This window comes from Aplidium turbinatum, chromosome 8 (genome assembly GCF_918807975.1).
Source record: "Aplidium turbinatum chromosome 8, kaAplTurb1.1, whole genome shotgun sequence".
Lineage (NCBI taxonomy): Eukaryota > Metazoa > Chordata > Ascidiacea > Aplousobranchia > Polyclinidae > Aplidium > Aplidium turbinatum.
The window spans coordinates 16,549,672-16,572,247 of NC_137479.1; the positions used below are offsets into that span (position 1 = coordinate 16,549,672).

Below are 22,576 nucleotides of genomic sequence, written 5' to 3' on the forward strand. Positions count from 1 at the left end.
ATACATTGTGTAACTGTAGCTTAGATTATTATGGCAAAATTAGGGTGGTAGCGAAAGACCGTAAGCGGTCCCATAATAAATTTATATTTATGTTGATCATTACATATGCATATGTACATTTATAATATATATTCGTTTTCATGTTCATATTCGTACGTGGTAGGTTACGTTTATTTACAAAAATCAAACGTTGACGATCATATAATTCAAACAAGATGCAACTTTTGTTGTTCAAAATGTTTGATGAAAATTTCACAATATTTAAAAAAGAAACTATGCAAAGAATTACATTTTTACCAAGACTCGTTGCATTGGCCCAAAGCGGCTAGACACGGTTTGCATGAAGCAAAACCTAAATCCTATTTCAATTCAATTTCCAATTAAACTCTTCCTGTTTACAGTGAGCCTAACTGAAAAAATGAAATCTGCTTATGATATAAGCTTGTTCTATTTCATGGGCTTGCAACCAACGATAATACTTATGGACAATCAAAATCAAATATAAACTAACCTAAATCAAGACTTCCGTTTTCGATTTTAGGTCCACCGCTTTTATTTCACATCATTTCGCGAAGAAAAAAATTGCTCTGGTCATCATTTGACTTGACCCAAGTTGAATTTGCACAAGCATGACAAAACAAATAAACAAAAGTAAAAATCCGAAACGACGTAAGAAGCATCAAAACAACGTTCTTGCAACGCTACGTTGTAACTGTCCTATCTGCCTATCTCATTGCTCCATGAGATTTTTTTATAATATTTTCATCATAATATGCGACGACCCTGTTGTTTGACGCGTCACGATTTTTCCATGTGATACTTTTACGCTGATTTGATGTCGAATGACGCTTACCTGACGACGTCATGGACGTGTTTTGACAGGTGAGTCTTCGCACTTACCCTTAAATTACATAGGGGAAGTCATCTCATGAGCAAAACGGTACCAATGTAATAATTTAGCGGTTAAAAGGAATGCAGGAAAATCTCCAAACAACAAAACCTATATCTCACTCAAACAGTCAAGCTCTGATCTTGAAGACTTCAACTAGATTTCATTTATTGGTCGTGTACTGGTGTCTGTGGCTGAGAAGATAAGATTCAGTTGCAATTCAACTTTGATATAATGAAAAGCATTATATGGAATACGATTTGAAAACTTAATTGAAAGTTGAAAAGCCCAAGCGACATCCTAAACAGCAAATCAATTATTTTTTACATTCAATGTAAAAAAACAGTTGATTTGCCTTCTAGGATATTGCTTTCGCACAGATTGTGGATTGTGGAAGTCCGAGAAAAACTGTTGTCATAAAAAATTTGCCTTCTTTCACAGTTGACTGTGTCTGATTGAAAGTTATCACTTGTACAACTTTGTCAACATTTGAAATCTTTCTTGTTACATCACTGTACCTCACCTTGTCTCATGAACTGCACGTTGCTTCAGTTATCCGGCAACAAGAATTAAAAACTCTGCACACCATTTAATTTGGCGCAGCTGTAAAAACATTCTGTATCAATTCTCCTCTAATTTATTTTTGTAATTTACCATAATACGTTTAGTATAACTTTTCAGAAACCTGTAAATTATTTTGCTTTAATAGAAGCTTGCTGCAAAAATATTTTGCGTACTATGCCATCTACGTCGAGAATAACCATGGGCTACTATAACCTTACAGAAGTGTCAAAATGACAAAATAATCAGTTTAGTTTAGCAAATAATTTCTACTCTCTTAAAATCATATGTTTGTTTGTAAGTCATGTTACTATTATTAAATATGCACTGTCAATGCACGTATACTGCAACACAAAACAGTAAAAGAATAAAGCTCTAAAATCTGATACTGTTCATTGATGATATCATCGATGTCTGGAAGCACAGAGAAAAAAGAATAAAAGAAAAGTGTTGCAAACTCAAGACAAAAAGGTCATTTCCTAAAACTGTTTAGCACCGATACAAGTCGAAATCAATTGATTTGATTTGAAATCATTTTTTTTTTGAAATGCAACACCATTTATCCGTTGACGTCAGGCCAAACTCGAGTGTGGGTCATGAGTGCTGACGAGTTACTTAAACCTCGTTTAAAGATTTTTGACCGCAAATAAAACTTTAAAATTTCAACGTTTTCAAACGTTAGAAATGTTGCGATCAATCTCACTTTTATGAATGAAGCACAAGTTGCCCACACAAAACTTTCAGGCAGTTGAGGACGCCAAAAAAAAAAGACATGAAAACCACGCACCAGCAGATTTACCTGTTGCGACACCTGACAAATTGACCTATAAACATCCAAAAGCAAGCAAGGTTTGCTAGTGACGTATTAACATAAGTTTTGTGCTGTTTGAGAAAAGCACTTTTTAACAAACGTTCAAACGCAAGTCGTGAGTGCAACATATTTGACCTTAGTTGTTTCGACAGTATATTCAAACGTTGCTTTAATTTTCCATGCAACTACAACTAGGCTACCACATTGGTGAGACAGCAAATAGCAAATCCAAGCTTGTAGCTACTTTTTATCTGAGACCCTTTGCAGGTATATTGATAAAAAGAACACGAAGTTTATGAATCGCTTATGATTTTGGTTATCATCAAGGTCACAACGAGGCGATGTTCTTCTGCATTGATTTCATAACTTTATGTAGAAAGAACGGGTGTACAACGCTCAAAAATGTACGAATAGTAAACTTTCCGTTTTTGCTTCTTCTGATGTGTTTCTGATTGGACACCCCTACGCAATGTTGATGCATTGGAGAAAGGGCATCGTTCTGAAAGGTCTGTTACAGAAGCCATATCAGTTGTATTCATTTACCACGGCATTTTATTTCAAGCTTGTTTTTCTTACTTTTCCCATTGAATGATTTGGTCATGCTTTGTGATGTTTTTTAGTGGCATGACTAGACCCACTGTACAATAAAAATGAGCCATCAGCAATAAACTACTGCGCAAGCAAAACAACATTCTTGTAGATGAAGAGAAATCAAGATCATGTATCCTTTACAAAACCAGGGATGCATGGTGACATTTCGACATTAAACACAGACGTTACCTTTATCCACTGCTTGAACAACCACAGGTGAATGGCCACACACAGCTACACCAAATGGATTGTTGCCTCGGTAGATCGACAGAGACCTAGAAAATGAAAGATCATTTCTACATCAAGTAGAAGGGCGAATAAGTTGTCGTATAAAAGCAACGTCAACCTTCACTCAATATGTATGATGATAGTGAAGTAGCCTACAGATCGATAACTTGCTTTGATGCAATGTTTGTGTGCTGATGCTGTTCATACCATGATAACTCGTCAACGAATTCGGCATGGGAAAAAGTTTAACATTGTAGAATTATTTGAAGTAGAGATATTTTTCTCAATTTCAATCTATGTATAATATAATATAATTGGTGATGGTGTAATTCGACATAATCTAATTCTAAGGCATCGTTATGGCTGCTGATTTACAAGTAGGCCTAATAAGTAGAAATTATCACGCCTCGTTGAAGCAAATCTAAATTAATTGTGACTTTATGATTTTGTCTAAATGTAGTATATTACTATATTTGGCTGTGAAATCTGGTGATGGATATGATGAAAGTATTAACTGTCGCTTGAAAACTTTATGTTTGTATAAGAGTATATATTTCTATTTTGGCACAATCAAATACTAGTTTTGCATCTTCTATTCAATACACTGCAATGTTTTGTTTTTTTATGTTTTGCTGGTAATGTGTTTATTAAAGTGTTCACTTTTTTTTATATAACTTTTTATTTATTTTAAGTTAGATTCCTAGTTAAGTGGTGTGAATGTCTGATGGACGTTGCGAAAGTTCTTGGTTCGATACCAATCGTGGGCATGTGGCTGTGTCTTGGCAAGGCTATTATTGACATAAAAGTGTAAAATTATTTTCTTTCCAGTTCAATCCACCAAACTCACGCTTCAAATACACTGAATTATTAATAAAAGCTCTGCATGATGTCCAAAAGATGTGAACAATGCACCAGTAACTTTGCAAAGTTGTTACAATAACATAATAAACAAAGATTGCTTTCGCAAAGTTATTGCTTAACAAGATTGCTCTCTAGCGTCTTCAATTGTATTTCTTAAAATGCTTTTTTTCTGGGAGACTTCATGTATTTCTTTGTTGTAGTTTTCGTACTGTCCGTCTGTCATGTCAATAGTTTTTGAACTTTTGTTCGGTCAATTGAGAAAAAGCTTCATGTCGTCTTTTATATTTTATTATTTTCAAAGATTTTATCGTTTTGCAATTGAACAAATGAATACTATCAACAAACACAGCAATTACCTCACACACTCATAATAGGAATTCCTTCCACTATCGTGTTGCACTGCAACGTTACATTTTCCGCTTGGTGGTGCCATAGAACAGTGTATCGTCATTTTTGCTTGCAAATCCTGCACATAAAGGATATTTAATTCCAAGTCAGCAAAACTTCCTACTTTGCATCCCTTCAACACCAGTAGATGTTGAAATCATGTTAAAAAACGCTGCGTTTGTTACATGAGTTATATGACCTTGGGTTATATAACTCATGTAACAAACATAACCCATATTACCTGGGTTATATGAGTAGCAAAATGACTAACAGTTTATTGGCATCGCAATGGTAAAACCAAAAACACCAGAACAGCATCTGTATGCCGCCATTGTTGCTTTACGATATTTACCTTTATTTGGACTTTCGCTGTGTTTCCTGCCCAATATTTCTCGATGTATAAATCGTACAAATCCTTGTGGTGGAAGGGAATAAAGTATCTGCATAAAAAAAGCTATGAAATTGTTAAATTGTTTTGATGAGTAAAATAAATACAACCAAAAATTAGCGTTAAAAGTGTCGACATTATTGTAACTTTTTTGCCCGATTTGCTTCTACGATAAATTTATCACAGCGTTTTTCCCTTAATTTCTTCTATTTCTTACTGGTGTGTGTAATGGAATGAACCCACTTCTGCAAAGACAAGTTAATCATACAACGTAACAGAATCTAAAAGATAATGTTAGGGAAAGTTCTTGCAAAAATGGCCTGTATATATCATTTTTGAATTTATATTTTGGTTTAATATTTCAAAAATGCATAACTTTTCATTTTTAACCTGCAGTTATAGCCATACCCCGTCTTCGTCGATGAAGGTTTTTTTATTGACTTGAGTGTCTTACAAAGTTGCCAGTGCTTGAACGTTATCATCGTGAGCTCGATGACACGCACTCGAAACCACAAGTGAATTTAAAAAGCCACCAGCGTTGTCCAATAGCAAAGCGAACCAAGACACCGGCATGGTTTTTCTTTTATTTCCTTCGCAATCGTTAATTTGGAATAAGTAACTTAATCCGTCTATGCCGCTGAAAGAGGTATGTTTGACTAAAGTTTACCTTTCTGCGGTGACCCATCTGGCAGCGAGTTTCTGGTGTGACTGCAGCTAATAGACTAAAATACTACACTTGCAACAGCAATTCTGCAGTTAATTACCATATGACTTTCCATAACAGGACTGATCGGACTGACGTGGTTGTAACAAGTATCCCGATGTGAAGCCTACTCGTCACAATTTCTTTCAACATTCTTGAATAAGATTACATACGCTATTGAATAAGACGAATAAAGGCATTACTAAGTAAGATTACTGAATCATATATAAATTTACAATGAGACAAACCTGAGCGCCTCGATGAGAGATGCCCCACAGTCAGCATGAATGAAACTAGCAGACATGTCGCTAGCTAACTTTTCAATGTTTTTTCTCGAAGAATAGTTTTGAATAGAAGACACTATTTTCTGTACTTCACTCGGATGTTCTCCAAAGGACTTTTTCACCTTGAATGCAGTAAAAAGTTGAATTGTTTTGAAATCTTTACTGAAATGTAGACTTAGTGTGGTGGTGTATAGATGAAGGCAAGCAAGGCAAGCAAGTTGGCAAGTTGGCAAGTTGAACGTCGCGTCCATCTTCAAACATTGTTATCTTTCCTACGGATTAATTTGTATTTTGATTATAGCAAAGAGATTAATTGCGACATGCTAGCTTTAAGAATCTGACAGTTGGCTTACTAAGTCTTCTAAAAACCTATCACAAGGTCACACATTTTGAATATGACATTGATTGCTGCATTTAGAAGCAAAACAAAGCGAATTTTTTCATGAAAGAAACTAAATTTGGAACATTTTTTTTTACGTGAAAGCACACAATTAAAATTATATTTCTTTCAACAACTCTAACGGAAATATTAATGTTGTCTTTATTTTTTATTTTTTGCAACAGTGAAGGGGAAATTGGAACAAAATGCAATTAGGTTGCTTTATAACTTAATTATCTTTGCAAAACTTAATTAATACTTAGAATAAAATCTATCACTACTTAACCAAAAAAGCAAAAATCTAATTAAATACTTTGAGGTTTTTATGGAGATTATTAGTGATGTTTATTCATTTTTTTGTCCATCAAAGCGAAAATACCCAACACAGCAGGGGTATGAAAAAAAGTAAAAAGATGACTTATTGGATGGTTGAACAAGGTATCAACCACCACTTACTTGTTCTAAGAACTCTTTGGCTTTTAGTTGTCCTGAAGATTCAACGACATTACTTTCTTTTTTGTTTTTCAGCTGTACTTTGTTTATGGTAGATTTTGTTTGATGAACGGCTGGTACTGATATAACGCTGACAAGAGCCTTTCCAGCATTTTTGCATTCATCCAGTAGTTGGCGTGCTTGCGTTGACGATGAAACAAACTGATCAGATACCTGGACACCAAATACTCGTTTGGATTACAAATCAAAGTAGCTTGAAAGGGTGTGCACTGTGCAAGTCATATTTTTGTTCCACTTTGACACACTGCTCCAAAATATACCAGCAAAAAGCTTATCAGTTTGCAAAAACTTCAAAATTAAACCATACGGTGAGAATATACATATTAGGAAAAAATGTCTTCACAAATACATTCGGCCCAACTCAAAAATGTTTCTGCACCAATGAAAAAAAAACTTACCTTAATAACAATGTCATTTGGTTTGATATTAGCATAGTAGGCGGGGCTTCCGGCTTCCACGTGACTTACAATTACAGGTATTGAACCAATCAACGTTAAGCCAAAATGTCGGTGTCTTGAAGAGAGATACCTGGCAACCATATGTAAAACAATGCTTGAACAAAGTCTCAAATATTTGACTTGACTGAGTAACTCACATAAAATGCAATTGAGTTTTGCTTTTAGCAGCATGATCGTTGCTTACTTCACAATGTAGATATAAAAGACCAGTTTTAGCGTGATGCTGCGATTTCTCAATGGTAATAGCGATATGCACTAGCTTTCGGAACACAGTTTCCTAGTTATGTGCTATGACGAATTCACATAAAATGTTTATCATCATTCAAAATATGATTAAGACAGTAAACTACGTGTATGTGGAAACTGTAACCTATGCATACAGTAGGTTGTACGACTATACACGTCTACGCTACGTTGTAAGGTTAAAGTATAATTAATGCTATAATTTATTGTAGACCTAAACTTGCAATAAAATCTTTTCAAATTTAAAACTAATTGTCAATAGCTACCCAAAATTAAAATATATACTGACAACAACCTTTTCAGAGAACGACAATTTCATGGACTTACGGCAAAGCAATCGTTTTCAATCGAGAAACGACTCCCAGACTTGGAGGAGGAAGCGGTGTTTTCGACACAAACTCTTTGATTTTCTTTGCTGACCATTTTTCTACATCATCGTCATTCACCTGTAAAACATTATATTCTACATGCTTATGATTTATAAGAATAAGTGTGTGAACAAATATATTTCAGTTACAATTTGGACGTGGTTTGGTAAATAAAATCTTAATGCCTAACACAGATAAAGATTGACATTTGAAGGCTTCTTGAATAAGAAATAACTCGTGGTCTTATTATATCTTTCAAAAACAAAAGCGGTAAAACTAACAACAAGCCCATCAACATAACAATTTTTTTTTGTTTTTTTTTTAACAACAAGCCCATCAACATAACAAGTTTTTTTAATTTTTTTATAAGTTCTTATAAATTGAAAATAATTAGAAAAAGCAAACATTGAAAAATGTGATCCTAGTTGGCTAAAATATGATTTCGAAGTATAGCGGAGCCGAACATAGTGCAATTTTTTTAGTATGGGCTGAGTATAATAATACAAAGCGTCCAACCTGATTAAAATTATCTCTTCCAAAAACCTGTTATTTGATAGTTGAAGTTAATCAACCGTACTTTTCTTTGTGTCTGCAATAATGGCCACGTTGTACTACTAAATTAATTACAATAATTAGTTTTTGGACATTTTTTTAATTTTAAAGAAGCTCTAATAATTGTAATCTACAAGAAAGGCAATAGACTCGACTGCAGCAACTACCGTCCAATAAGTCTACTCAGTCATGTATACAAACTCTTTATCACTATCATTGCGGCACGCGTAAAAAATGACCTATATGCATCCCTCCCCCCTACACAAGCAGCCTACCAACCAGGAAGAGGAACAATCGAGCAAATCTTAGCGCTGGAACAAATCATAGAAAGGTCTATTGAATTCAACAATCCCGTTCATATCACCTTCATTGACTTCAAAAAAGCGTTTGACAGTGTTAAATTACCCTACCTTTGACAACTTCTGGATAAAACTTCCATCAACAAAAAATACATCAACCTCTTGAAAGCAACGTACGACGACTCTAGAGCACTAATCAAAACAGACATCGGAACAACCAGACGAATTGATATTATAAAAGGTGTTAAGCAAGGAGATGTCTTGTCTGCTATCCTGTTTTGCATCGTAGCGGCTGCAATAATCTCATAAACAGAAAATAAGTGTACAACTGGATTCACCATCGGCGGTCATGTAATATCCAACTTAAGCTACGCAGACGATATGGCCATTTTGAATAATTCTAAACTGAAAATGCAGGAATACCTAGATGCTCTGTCAAAAAATGCTGCTAAATTCGGCCTCCAAATAAATGTGTCCAAAACCAAATGTATGACAACCGACAAAACTAACAACACACTCAATCTCACTCTCTATGGAAAACAAATAGAACAAGTACCAGAATTCATATATCTTGGCCACCGACTATCCGCAACCAACGATGGAAAGACTGCAGTGCAACACCGAATTGGCTTAGGCTGGGCAGCATTTAAAAAGAACAAAAAGATTCTAACATCCAATAGACTCCCAGTCAAACTGAAAGCAAAAATTTTCAACACCTACGTTTTACCAGTCGTGCTGTACGGTCTAGAATGCGTAAATTGGACATCATCAACAATGAAAAAACTCACTACCTTCCAAAATCACATCATGAGAAGCATGACCAACAAAAGGTTACTTGATCACACAAAAATAGAAGATCTTCTAACTATGACAAAATTACACCCAATTGCAGCAATAATAAAATCAAAAGTTTTAAAACTGTTTGGCCACACTAACAGATCACAATTCGGAATCAGCAAAGTTTGCACAGAAGGCAAAGTAGAAGGAAAAAGAAAACGTGGCAGACAACCAAAACGATGGCAAGACAACATTCAATCATGGACCGGACTCCACTTGACGACACTGGGCGAGTTGGCTCAAAATCGCCACTCTTGGAAGCAAATAAGCCATGTTGATGCGCAATCTGCCGCAGGCGGAGATAACGACTGATGATGATCAATTCCCAGTTTGATTCTGCAGACCTACGATTTAATTTCTGAAGTCTCGTAGACCTGTGGAGTTTTTAAATTACTTACACATATTAAGTTACTCTGTTGATTAATCTAAAATTTCTGCCTTAGGTGAATGTAGCAGTGTTACCAGCCATTCCTTAAGCCTCAGACGGCTGCTAAAAATCAGAAGAGTTAACTCTATCACTCAGATAGCAAACCAGTTATTTTTTACATTGAAGCAACGTCCACAGAAGTTGATTTCATGTAAAAAGCGACTGATTTGCCGTATGGGTAGCCTACTTGATGTTACTTTGTTTGATCAACGACCATTTTTTTGTTCACAGAACAATTTGTTTGTTGATTAAGCTATTAGTTAGATAAATAAAATGGTAACACCTTTTCAAGATCATTCACAAACTGCCATCCGAGTGTCACACTAAAGACATTCACAAATACAGTAACCTCCGGCAATCTTTTGGCTCAACCAACTTATTTTTCAATTATTTTTTATTGCGTACTTTTGAAGAAACGTTTTGATATTGCCAATAATGTGTTTAGACTTAGAGAGTTACATTTATGCTGCTGGTCACAGCGGTAAACCATAATTCTTCGTGGGAAAATTGTAACATAAAGTTCCCGGATCCGTTTGTCTGTACGTAATGACCGAAAAATAAACACACCTTCGAAACGTCTATTCAAAGTGTATTCCAGTAAAATTAGCCCGAGGCTATCGAAATGGGGTTGCAACTCCTTGCACCTCTAAAACTGTCACTACGATACAGATTACTTGGATAAAAGACGGAGAGTTTGTCCAGCTAGCAAGCACTAAATAAACCAGTTAAATGTGCGACCGACTTCCAACAAACAACTTCAAGAATGAATCAGAAAAATTTGTGATAACTCAAAGGCACGCCAGCAGTAGCGCGACGCAACAACATGTCCAAACAGGTTTAAACCGGTCTGAACAGGATTGACACGAGTCTTACGGACGATGGTGCAATCTTGGCTCATGTTTTAGGAATTTCCATGACGTAATATTCAGTAGACCCGAACGGTTTCTACATGACGTTTGACCAGGCGAACAACCGTCTGTAACATAGCGGCCCCTAGTTATGACAGTCTGACATGGCATAACTAAAAAAGAATTGACGACAATTGTGAGCCAATGAATAAAAACACATGATACACAAATTGTTTGAATCACTCACGTTTAAGTTAATACGCAAATACAAAGGGCATGCAAAGAATGAACAGCAATAAGAATAAACACGACGATACATGAAATTGGTACCATAGGTATTAGGTACACGCAAAAATGATGCTATAACCAATGATTGCGATAATAACCGACTGTTCTGGGCTCAGACAAGGGTCGGCCACCGCAGACAAAACCAGGCTCAAACCCTAACACTTAAGTGTTCTTTACGGGGGCGAGGCACGAAATATCCCTCAACACGTAGTCTACTTTTACTTTCCCCGTACTCTCATCATAGTTGCAGACGGCAACTTTGGCTCTACGAACCACAGGCTTCCCTTTCCTAATTTGTGGAACTACCTCATGCACCCTCCCAAGTTGATACTTCCCACGTTTACCAATGTCTTGGAGAGAACCTACCACTACAAGTTGACCAGGCTCCAAATTCTCGGCCATTTTTAGCCATTTTTTCCGGCCCTGAAGACCTGGCAAGTAAAAATCGATCCATTTACTCCAAAACTGCTGAGAAAGTGACAAATTGAACCGATAATCCCTTCTTAATTGGTCACGATCATGTGGTTGCCCAACAGCACAGTATGGGTCTAAGTATGGGGTCAAAAGTGAGGCAGGGGTGATGACAGTAAAATCCCTAGGGTCGTCACTCAAAGGTACCAAAGGGCGTTCGTTCACGATCCGAACGGCACTGCCTGTGTACGTAAGCAGTTCAATAAAATTGGGCTTACGAATTGAAGAGTCCAAAATGTGAAAGAAGTATTTGGTCACATCAGCCATGAAACCAAATCTTTCAAGCCGAAATCTAGCCAAGACATCTGCCAGAGGGTTTAACAAGTCAGACAATTCAGGACAAGAAGACATTACATCATTAACACAAGTTCCTCGAAATTCAGACTTTCCATCGTAAACAATGCGCTTTTTTAATTGTGACGTCACAAAGTATGGTAAATACCATTCAAATCCCTTGACATTTCCTGCTTCACCAGCACGCTCAATATAGCCATTAGATTTAAGATCTTTCATGGTGTCAGTAAGGAAATCACGAAGTTCAGGTTGTTTTAAAGCCTTCTTTCTTAAAGCAGCAGCTCTATCTGACGCCAACACAAAATTGTTAGGTAGATCAATATCTTCCTTCAACGGAACAGGTATCTCAAATCGACCATCTTTCAACTCAATATTCGGTTCGACAAGTTCTCTAGCCAAAATATCATTGCGAGACAATTCACAGGTTTCCTTTTGCAAAGTCAAATCCTGAATGACTTTATTCAGGTCTGCTATTTCCATATCGCGAGACTCAATTTTACGCTGAAAGCCAGAGATGACATCCGACTCTGAAGACGTCTGCACTCTGCACACTTTAGCAACGCTTTCAACTAAGGGTGACTTACCACCACAAGCCAACCAACCGAGAGGAGTGAGTAAAGCATGCGGTTCACTGCGATTTTCACCAACACGTTCTTCTTTTGCCCACATCAAATAAGCGTTGTCATTGCCAATCAGTACATCTACAGTACTACAATCATTCAAATGAAACATATTCACGTCATGAAAATGACGGAAACCACTTAAATCTTGTTTATGAGGTAAAGTTTTAACATCGTCAGCCCAAGCTGGGTTAACCACCGAGGTTATATCACAAAACAGTTCATCAGTCTCTAACGACTGGATGTTGAGTTTAACAAGGTCAGCACAAGTAGGTTTCTGACCAGCCAGAGTATCTATTTTAAACGACGCTTTATCATACGGTTTAAGACCAAGTTCGCACACCAAGTCACTCGAAACAAAGGTCAACTGCGAACCAGGATCATGCTGACAATACACCAACTTCGATTTGCCAGTCATTGGATTCAAAACACGAGCAGCAGTAACGCGGTTAAAGGCTGCTTTAACATTTCCAATCTTAACATTACGCACAGGAACTCTGGCACCAGCATCATCTTTACCGACCGAATCCAGAGAATCACGTGACGTCACATAAAAATCATGCAGAAGAAAATAGTGTTTCCTATCGTTGGTAGGTCCACACTTACGACAGTTATTTGCATGATTACAGTCTCTAACCATATGCTGGCGCAAACAATTCAAGCATTTGCCAGCTTTCACAATAACATCTCTCCGATCTTTAGGTGTCAAGCGCAAAAATTCTTTACAATTAGACAAAAAATGATATTCAACTTGACCACGTGACGAACAACAAAAACACGCCGGTATGTCACTATGTCTGGCCACACCGCCGCGCGGTGCGCCAACAGCAGTCGAGTACTGCGAACTCCCTGAAATCACATTATCATGGGGCTTTACCGACGTCTGCCTAACCGGACATGAAGGCAATTTTCCTTTGCCAAACTTTTTAAAATGCTGCGACTCACCAGAATCGCCCATTAGCATAATGCTAAAATCAGTCGACTTGCGCGTTTCCTCCCGTACTACAAAATCAAACAAACTCTGAAAGGTAGGTTCCTCAGTGCTACCATACTGATCACCTAAAAAGTCAAGATAACGCTGCTTAGCGTCAAACGGGAGTCGCTTAGCCAAATCCAAAACAAAACGTCCTTCTAATTTATCACGCTGACCATAAGCTTTCGCGTAAAGCAAACACTGCGACAATTCATCTTTAAACTCTTTCAAATCACTGGAAGAGATAGAAGTCAATTTGCTACCATAGCGATACTTTCTAATTTCTGGTTCTGCGAAAAGACCTCCACGAACCCCAAAACGTTGGGACAAGCGAGCTAACGACATTTCTATCCTGTCTTCCTCTGACAAGCCAGGAGTGTCAGAAACCAAATTAGCAATCGTTTGTGCAGCTGTTCTAACACAAGCTGCTTGCAACAAAGTCAAACGAGTTCCCTTAAAGGGCGAAGCTGCCATCAAGGCCATAACACGATTTTTAAAGAAGACAAATGGCATATTATTACCATCGTAACCAATCAAGGCCGCCTTATCGAAGAACGTCCTACTATTTTGGTATTCAAAAAAGCAATCCTGCTGTTGAGAACTCGATTTAGCGGGAGAAGACAAGCTATATCCCTTAATGGGCTGAGTGGGCTCAGTCACATGCACAGCCCGATCACGATCCTCACATACGTTAAAATCAGGAGACACGATACGCCTCTCACAACCACCCAAATTACGTGTAGCTGGGCGATCAAAAACTAGCGGCGCTGAAAACTGTGAAGGGGGCAAAGCATTACTGCTAATGGCGGCCCCGTGACCTGTACGCTCTGGGGGAGGAGTTCGGTTGTAATTTGCAGACCTTGGCTCTACAGCCTTCGGAAGATCCTTAGCCGCGGCCCCGAGACCTCCTGAAACAGCTGGAAAACATGTGGATTGTACAGGTCCACTTACGGATTGAACAGGCGTGTGGAAAAGGTTAGGTAAATTAAACTGTGATTGATGTTCACTTCTGGAATGCCTAGAAGAGCCCTTCCTAGAGCTACGCCGGGAGCCCAACTCAGAACGATATTCAGCTAAAACTACCTCTTTACGTTGTTCGGCCCTCAACTGAGCGTCTTTGAGTGCGAACTCAGCAGCTCTAGCTTCGGCTCTCGCGGCGGCCTCAGCAGCTCTCGCTTCGGCCTCAGCAGCTCTCGCGTCGGCCTCAGCTCTCGCGGCAGCCTCAGCTCGTATGGCCTCAGCTCGTATGGCCTCAGCTCGTATGGCCTCAGCTCTTGCGGCAGCCTCTGCTCGTGCGGCAGCCTCAGCTCGTATGGCTTCAGCTCTTGCGATGGCCTCAGCAGCTCTTGCTTCGGCCTCAGCTTGGATCTGGAGCTCCTCTCGTCTTAACTGTAGGTTAATTTGTGCAACTATCCGTGACGAGCTCTCAGACATCCTAGTGCTTACATTTGAGGCGCTATCCTCAGGATGTATGTCAGCATCCAACCTATCTGACAACTCACTTTCTTTTTGTTCGAAGTTATTTTTTAACGAGTTAAATTCGGTACACGGTCAATTGGTCGAAAGACATTTGGTCGACAGTCATTTGGTCGACAGACATTTGGTCGACAGGACGTTTGGTCGACAGACATTTGGTCGACAAGACATTTGGTCGACAGGACATTTGGTCGACAGGACGTTTGGTCGACAGACATTTGGTCGACAGGACATTTGGTCGACAGACATTTGGTCGACAGGACATTTGGTCGACAGAACGATTAATTTTAGGGTTAACTAACTCTAACCTAACCCTAACCCTAACCTTAACCTTAACCCTAACCCTAACTCTAACCCAAATGTCCTGTCGACCAAATGTCTTGTCGACCAAATGTCTGTCGACCAAATGTCTTGTCGACCAAATGTCTGTCGACCAAATGTCTTGTCGACCAAATGTCTTGTCGACCAAATGTCCTGTCGACCAAATGTCTGTCGACCAATTGTCTGTCGACCAAACGTCCTGTCGACCAAATGTCTGTCGACCAATTGACTGTCGACCAAATGTCTTTCGACCAATCGACCGGCCACCTTAAATTCGGGATCTACCCTATCACGAAGTTCTGCCAAGATTGCAGAGTTAACAATTTTACTCAAAAGAGCATGGAAATGCCGTAATTCCTCTTCTAAAGTAGATAAGTTAGATCTAAAAATTAACAGTTCCTGCTTATCACTCAAAGAACCTAGGGCCACAGAAAGTTTCCCAATTTGAGTCAAAATATCCCGTCTAAGATGCCGGGCCTCTCGAACTGACTTAGCCTCATCGTTAATGGGTCCCTCCCCAGAATGGCCTGCCCGACCGCAAAGAACATCATCAGGCTTAAACTCAGTCGAGTCGACGGCGGTCGAGTCCCTGTCGCCACCGAGTGTAGACATATTAAATGTTAGGGCTAAATTTAACAATTAAAAAATTAAGTTACACAAACACACAAATTACAGTAGTTATAAAAAACTTAACTGCAAAGACCGTAAAAATACAAAAAAGAATTTAAATGCACGATACCGTAGCTGTACGAGTATGTGAAGTCCAAACGTCCACAAAACTTGCTTGGATTCTTCCACTTGAATCTTCAAGCACAGATGGATTGCCTTTAATCTTCTTTCTTGCCAATAAATGTCAAAGTTATTTTTCTTCTGTACCAAACTGAGAAGAAATGTCTTTACTTTTTAGCTTAAAGTTCTTCAGTTGCCTACCGAGAAGAAATGTCTTTAATTTTCTTTGCTTCTTTAGACTACCAACCAATAAGATCTTCTTTTATTATTTCTTTGCTTCTAAGTGCTTCTGTGCCAAACACTAGACAGAGAATCGTCTTTTATTTTTTATGCTTTAATTTCTTCTTGACCTACCAACTGACAAGAACTCGTCTTTTATTTTTTATGGTCACAGCGGTAAACCATAATTCTTCGTGGGAAAATTGTAACATAAAGTTCCCGGATCCGTTTGTCTGTACGTAATGACCGAAAAATAAACACACCTTCGAAACGTCTATTCAAAGTGTATTCCAGTAAAATTAGCCCGAGGCTATCGAAATGGGGTTGCAACTCCTTGCACCTCTAAAACTGTCACTACGATACAGATTACTTAGATAAAAGACGGAGAGTTTGTCCAGCTAGCAAGCACCAAATAAACCAGTTAAATGTGCGACCGACTTCCAACAAACAACTTCAAGAATGAATCAGAAAAATTTGTGATAACTCAAAGGCACGCCAGCAGTAGCGCGACGCAACAACATGTCCAAACAGGTTTAAACCGGTCTGAACAGGATTGACACGAGTCTTACGGACGATGGTGCAATCTTGGCTCATGTTTTAGGAATTTCCATGACGTAATATTCAGTAGACCCGAACGGTTTCTACATGACGTTTGACCAGGCGAACAACCGTCTGTAACAGCTGCACATACTTGAATATCCAATAAACCTTGCAGGAAAGTTTTGACATTGAGAATAATGTGTTAAAACTAATAAACCTTGTCATTTAGCGTAGCCTAATTGTTGAGGCACCCGTGTTTCTGCTCGTGCAATTCTGCACGAGTGGTAAATTAAGAGTTGAAAATATGCAACATTCTTGTGATTTAACTGCATTATTGACCACGTAAAACGGTCCTACTTGTCAAATGCTGAAAATGCTGCGCTCAATGTTCATTCTGAATTGTGCACTACTCAAACTAGATCACATGAAGCACAATAAAGTGGTCAGTTTGTTGGTTAAGTTTGTAGTTCCGATTATTAATCTGAGATTTTAAGTTACTGCTGAATTTATTTGTGCTAGGTGTATTTTTTATAAAAAAAAGCAAGATTACATACTGTAGTTTGGAGAAGTCAGTTGTTTGTCTAAGTCTAAGGCATATATATTTTTTATTTTAAATGCAATTTTATTGAAATTTCAATCGTTTGATCTTTCTTTAAAATTGAAAGTTTTGCCCATTTTATGATCTTGTGTCTAGGTATAGGCCTACTGTAAAATGGATGAAAGTAGCCACTATAAGAAAGTGGCCAAAATGAAACTTAGGCTATCAATAAGCAGCAATTATCACGTGTCTAACAATTGAAAGTTCATTAAAATCATGAAACTCCGCAATACTGTACATCATTACGCCACTTTTATGAGAAAAAAAATTCAGGATAGCGTTGGTTCCTCAATCCATGTAGGCTATTGAGCTTTATTATTTCATTAAGGATGTCATTAGTTGCACTTCAAGTTTGCCATGACTGCAAAACGGCATCAGCGATAAAATCAAGGAGTTTCTAAATGACTCTGACATTTGTTCTTAAACATATTTCGGTTAATGTTGTTGACCAAACTACTGATTACTCAAAACTGGCTATGACTACAATGTTCAACAGACAGGTTCATGCAAATCAAAGCAAACAAAACGCACACGCCTTACATAGTCGATTAACCTTTTTAAAAATTAAATTGAAACTAAAGCGAAAGCTATTAGACAGCATAGCTGTAAACGTCTTAGCTAAAAGTATAGTTTAAAAAAGCATCGTCATGTAACTCTGAAGTCTTGGGAAAATATCATAGTTGTAGTTATGCTGCAACGTTCAAAGTGAGCAATAATTCACACACAAATTGATCCAAAGGAAGCAGTTTATCACGTGACTCCCGAAATCAAAAGAGCAAATGATTGCACACCGCTTTTGCAAAACTTTCTCGCTTGCTTCGTTCGTTAAGTCCAATTTTATCAACTAACTGGTGCATTGAACCTTCACCGCCGAGTAGTGTTTGAACACGCATTGTTACAGCAGTGGACTTCCGTGGTAAAAATTAATCTTTCAATATTTTGATGTGAACACATTGCTCATTTATCTAGTTAAAAATTATAGTGACCTATTTCATTGTTAATAGTGGTATGAGGTGAAATGTGTTTTGTAGCCTATAGGCTACTATAAAGGAAGCTGAGGCACCTCAGAAGGATTCTTGAAACTTTTAAAGGCTCAGCAAATAAATCATTGAAATCCTGCTGTTGTCGTGAAAGAAAGTTTATTTGAAACTTTACGTTTAAACCAAAACTTGTATCTTAAATTATTAAAGAAATCCAATTTAAGTTTGATGAATTTGTTTAAAGCAAAGGATGCGTTTTGATAAAAAAAAAACATTTGGGCTTAAAATACACAAAAAGCAACCAAAAACAAGATTAAATTTACCAAAATTTTCCAAAAACCATGCTTCCAATACCTCTACTTAACTTCATTTTCTGGCATCAAATTTTACTTTGTTCATTTTATGCTACAAATTTTGTTCCTGACGCTTATATGCTAACCAAAATGTTTTTGTTCATCCGTCACTGACAGAACCATCAAAATCATTTTCAAGAAAAATTGTTTTTTGTTTCCCACAAGTTAAAATAGTTTACTGTATTATACAGACCAGTAGATGTGCCTCACATGGAACAAACTACGTACAAGGGCAATTCTTTTTTGCGTTGTCAAATTTAAAAATCTAAATAGCCTAATTTATGCTTTTGCGGTAAAGCTAAATTTGATTACCAGAAGCGAAGTAGGCTGTTAAACGTTGTTGAAATTGAAAGTTTATGCTACTGCTGTGGGTTTACAATGCTTAATACACAAAAATAACAAAATAAACACCACAAATAAAAATATTTCATCATAAATGTCTTGAAATTAACTTTAAGTTTCTTGTTATAAAGCGTTAAATTTAATCTTATGTAAAACGTATCATTAAAAAAGGAAAAGCAAAATTACCGGTTGTGCTCTGACCAGACTCCTAATTCAATAAAAGCGGAAGCGTAACCAGCAACAGCACACCCATCAACAAGAGATTTGAACGACAAGTTCCGAGAAATATAGATTCCTGACAGTGGGTTGACGGAGAACGATTTTAAATGATATGTCGCATTTGACTAAAACGAGCTATGCCAGACCAACATGATTTCGAAACTGGTAATTTTTAATTAAGAGTTAAGGTTTAACAACAGCAAACACAGTAAAAATGCAATTGATTGATTCAAAATTAAAAGATAACTTTATCTAATCAAATATTTTTTGACATTAATATTAGAAACACCTCATAAAAAACTCAAATTTATTGCAAACAAGCAATAGGCTAACCATTTTTGAAAACCAGCAGTAAGCATTTTTTACAGCCTCGGCGTCGACAGCAAAAAACAAAGTTTAGGTCTAAAATAGGTCATTATAGGGTAATTTATTTGGACTCTTTCAGTATAGGCTTGGAAGCAGAACCTCTTTTGTCAGAAAACATGAAACATCAACCAAAAAGTTTAACTTTTAAGTCTACTATAACGTACTACCAGTGCTGTATTCGTAAAAAAAGCACAGGTATCCTGTCAGATTTGCCAAAATGATAAATAATACACAGCTTGCAAAATACTAATCTTTATTCTCAGGCCCGGATTTAAGGAGGGGCAGAGGGGGCAGTTGCCCCGGGCCCCCCGACTTTTGAAGGGCCCCCCTATGTGGAAAAAAATGTGATTTTGTGTGATTTTTTTCCTTTTGGCCTTTAAAGTTTCTGCAAAATGCTGTGCAGTACTGGACTGATGCTACTGTAAACGTAGAGATGGTTTTTCGCGCCGTAGGCGCGAAAAATTTTTTTGCACGGGGCCCCCCCGATCTAAAAGTGCCCCGGGCCCCCCATCAGCTAAATCCGGCCCTGTTTATTCTGCCATAAGATGAATTATCAACATCAAAATTGGTCGAGAAGCAATAAATTATTTATTTTTGGAAAACCAGAGGGCATAGGCCTACTATAGTTGCTCGAAAAAGCAGAGAGTATACTGCGTATACCGCCGTATACCATCGAATACAGCACTGCGTACTACTATGCAAACTGAGATAAATTACGCCAAAGTGAAGCTGGGATTGATATATTCCTCACTTCAAGCAAGTGGTGATTTGCAGATGATCATACGGTACAAAATACTCTTAGCCGAAAAAGCCTTTATTCTAGATCTGAGTCAGATAGTAATGTTGTTGGAGGCGTGTCATGGCAGAACGCTATCTCTGTAGATGTAGGCTACTGTGGTTAAGTATCACTTTGTTCAATTCAATTTGTTTTGATCTCATCATCACAGCATCAAATATCGACTGCATAGTCAAGTGGTGAGAGCCCTGACCCGACGATCGAAAGGGCGCGGTTTGACACAGCTTAAGAGCATGCTGCTGTGTCCTTAACAAGACACTTAAAGGCAAACCTGAAGGTGGACACGACGATTGGCTTCCTTCCTTTCCCGTCCACTTAATCTAAATCCTTTAACTACTGAGCGTAAGCTTCGGTAAAAAAATCACAGCGACGAACACTGCGTACAGAGCATGGCCAAACTATAAGAAAACAAAACTTAACACAACAAACTACATTTTATTGAAAGGCCAGCATGTATAGATTAGGCTTATCGAGAAAACTGTATGTACACTCAGGGCCGATAATTTGAGCCCAGTACTCAGGAGACTGTTAGTTTTGTCTCTTTCTTTAGCAAGGCTCAAGAACATTTGAAGCAATTTATATTAGTCCCATTGCTAAGAATATTATTGAATAGAAACCACAATTTCAAGATAATTTTTTTGCGTTAAATCACCTCAGCATCTCTTAGTACTTTTTCTCTATAGTTAGGAATCTGTAAGGAGCACTAACAGATTCCTAAAAAAAAAAAATAAAAAAAAAATAAAGGGGGCACTTAGTTCAGTAGCAAAGATGGAGTGCAAAAAAAAATCCCATAGCTACTTGCGGTACAGTAACAGACATTTAAACCATAGCGTAACAAGGCTTATACAGACAAAACATGATGGGAGAGTTGTGTCCCATTTCATCAATCCTTGGGTTAAATCAGAAACGGTTATGGTTTCATAGAGACAAGGAAATTTTTGTAGGCCATGGATAGTAAAAAGAATTCAAATTGACTAAACACAATAAGCCTCGCTACAAAATTGGAATTCCCAATAAGCAAATCTTTACGTGCATGAAAACTAAACTATAAAAAAAGTATATGAGGGCAGTAAGTATTAACTCGCAAATACTGCAAAATAGGATACGTTATTTCATGTGGATTACTGACTTTTTGTGTGATTTTTCTGACCTGTCAAAGTTACCTTTGCTTGTGATCAGTGGTTTGTTGTTTAATCACCTTTGTTGATTTTCAGCACATTAGTTTTGAAAACAATACACTGGGGGGGTAGGGGAAAAAACAGGGATCATTTGGAAGAACCTTTGTCATGGTTGAAAGAAGTTGTAATTTTACGATGTAAACATTAGATATCCTGACTTAAATTATTGTTTTATTGGATACCTGTAATATTTGATCGCCAGGCTTTAAACCTGACTCTTCAGCAACGCTCCTTAACTTGACAGCGACAATGAAAGACGGACCATCACCGTACAAGCTAAATCCAAACTCTTCTGGCCAGCACAACTGCTTAGTAGGCATGCTTCATAATTATAATTAATAATAATAAAAAAATTAAAAATTACATGAAGTTTGTAACAAGGTTCCTGCAAATGAATACAAGCAACATTTTGAGAAGGGGTTTTGAAAACCTTTTACAATCACATACCTTCTGACGCGGTTTAAAATTATTAGGAATTACGAATTGTGTGAGAAACTGTCCAGCCAGCTCGGAGACCGACTTTCTAGAATCTAGAATAGATACTTGTATCCTTGATTGCCGAATCTTGACAGTGCTTCTGTTGGCCCTGATTAGTTTCATGTCGTGTCTTGTCAAGACTTTGTTTAATTCCATTTTGTTTTTGAAAAAATTGTGGGGAGTTTTTTGGGAAGATTTTTTTTCATTGGGCGAGCTTCTTTCTTAAAAGATTTTTTTTACACGCTGTAACCTTACAGGCAACACACTTCAATTGCTTCACATACAAGCTCTGTTGATAAAGCAACACTTTTGCTTGGATGAGATTACACATACAGGCTACATTGCAAGGATGTTCAAAACAATAAAAATCTTATGCACATAAGTGATAATAATGAAATATTCAAGTTTCTTCATAACATACTCACAACATGTCATCCTCATGTAGTCAATGCTAAAGATAATTTTTTTTCAAAATAAAGCACAAATCATTTTTGTCTGATCTATTCTTATTGACTTCCAAACAATCACAAAGCGACAAGATGTTTTTGTTGGTCTAGTCAACGTAAAACTACATTTTGAACAACTGCCTACCTACTATTTTCTGCAAAAAGGAAATAATGTGTTAAAACGGTAATCAATTTGCATTTTGAAAGTCAAACACTTCTTTTTGGGACCACACAGTAAAGCGGGTTTGCCCAAACACAAAGCT

At 37.5% G+C, this 22,576-nt stretch overlaps 1 protein-coding gene across 1 annotated transcript in view; it reads right to left on the bottom strand.

Annotated features, from left to right (window-relative positions):
* LOC145776100 (delphilin-like) overlaps positions 1-21,710 on the bottom strand; it is a 57,413-nt gene extending 35,703 nt beyond the window's left edge. The window contains exons 1-8 of the mRNA XM_082587506.1: positions 21,573-21,710; positions 7,624-7,742; positions 6,994-7,123; positions 6,539-6,748; positions 5,668-5,825; positions 4,681-4,768; positions 4,298-4,407; positions 3,042-3,127 (exon numbers count right to left, since the gene is read on the bottom strand). Coding sequence (XP_082443632.1) covers positions 3,042-3,127; positions 4,298-4,407; positions 4,681-4,768; positions 5,668-5,825; positions 6,539-6,748; positions 6,994-7,123; positions 7,624-7,742; positions 21,573-21,710 — 1,039 coding nt within the window. The remainder of the gene's footprint in view (positions 1-3,041; positions 3,128-4,297; positions 4,408-4,680; positions 4,769-5,667; positions 5,826-6,538; positions 6,749-6,993; positions 7,124-7,623; positions 7,743-21,572) is intronic.
* Between the last annotated feature and the right edge of the window lie 866 nt (positions 21,711-22,576).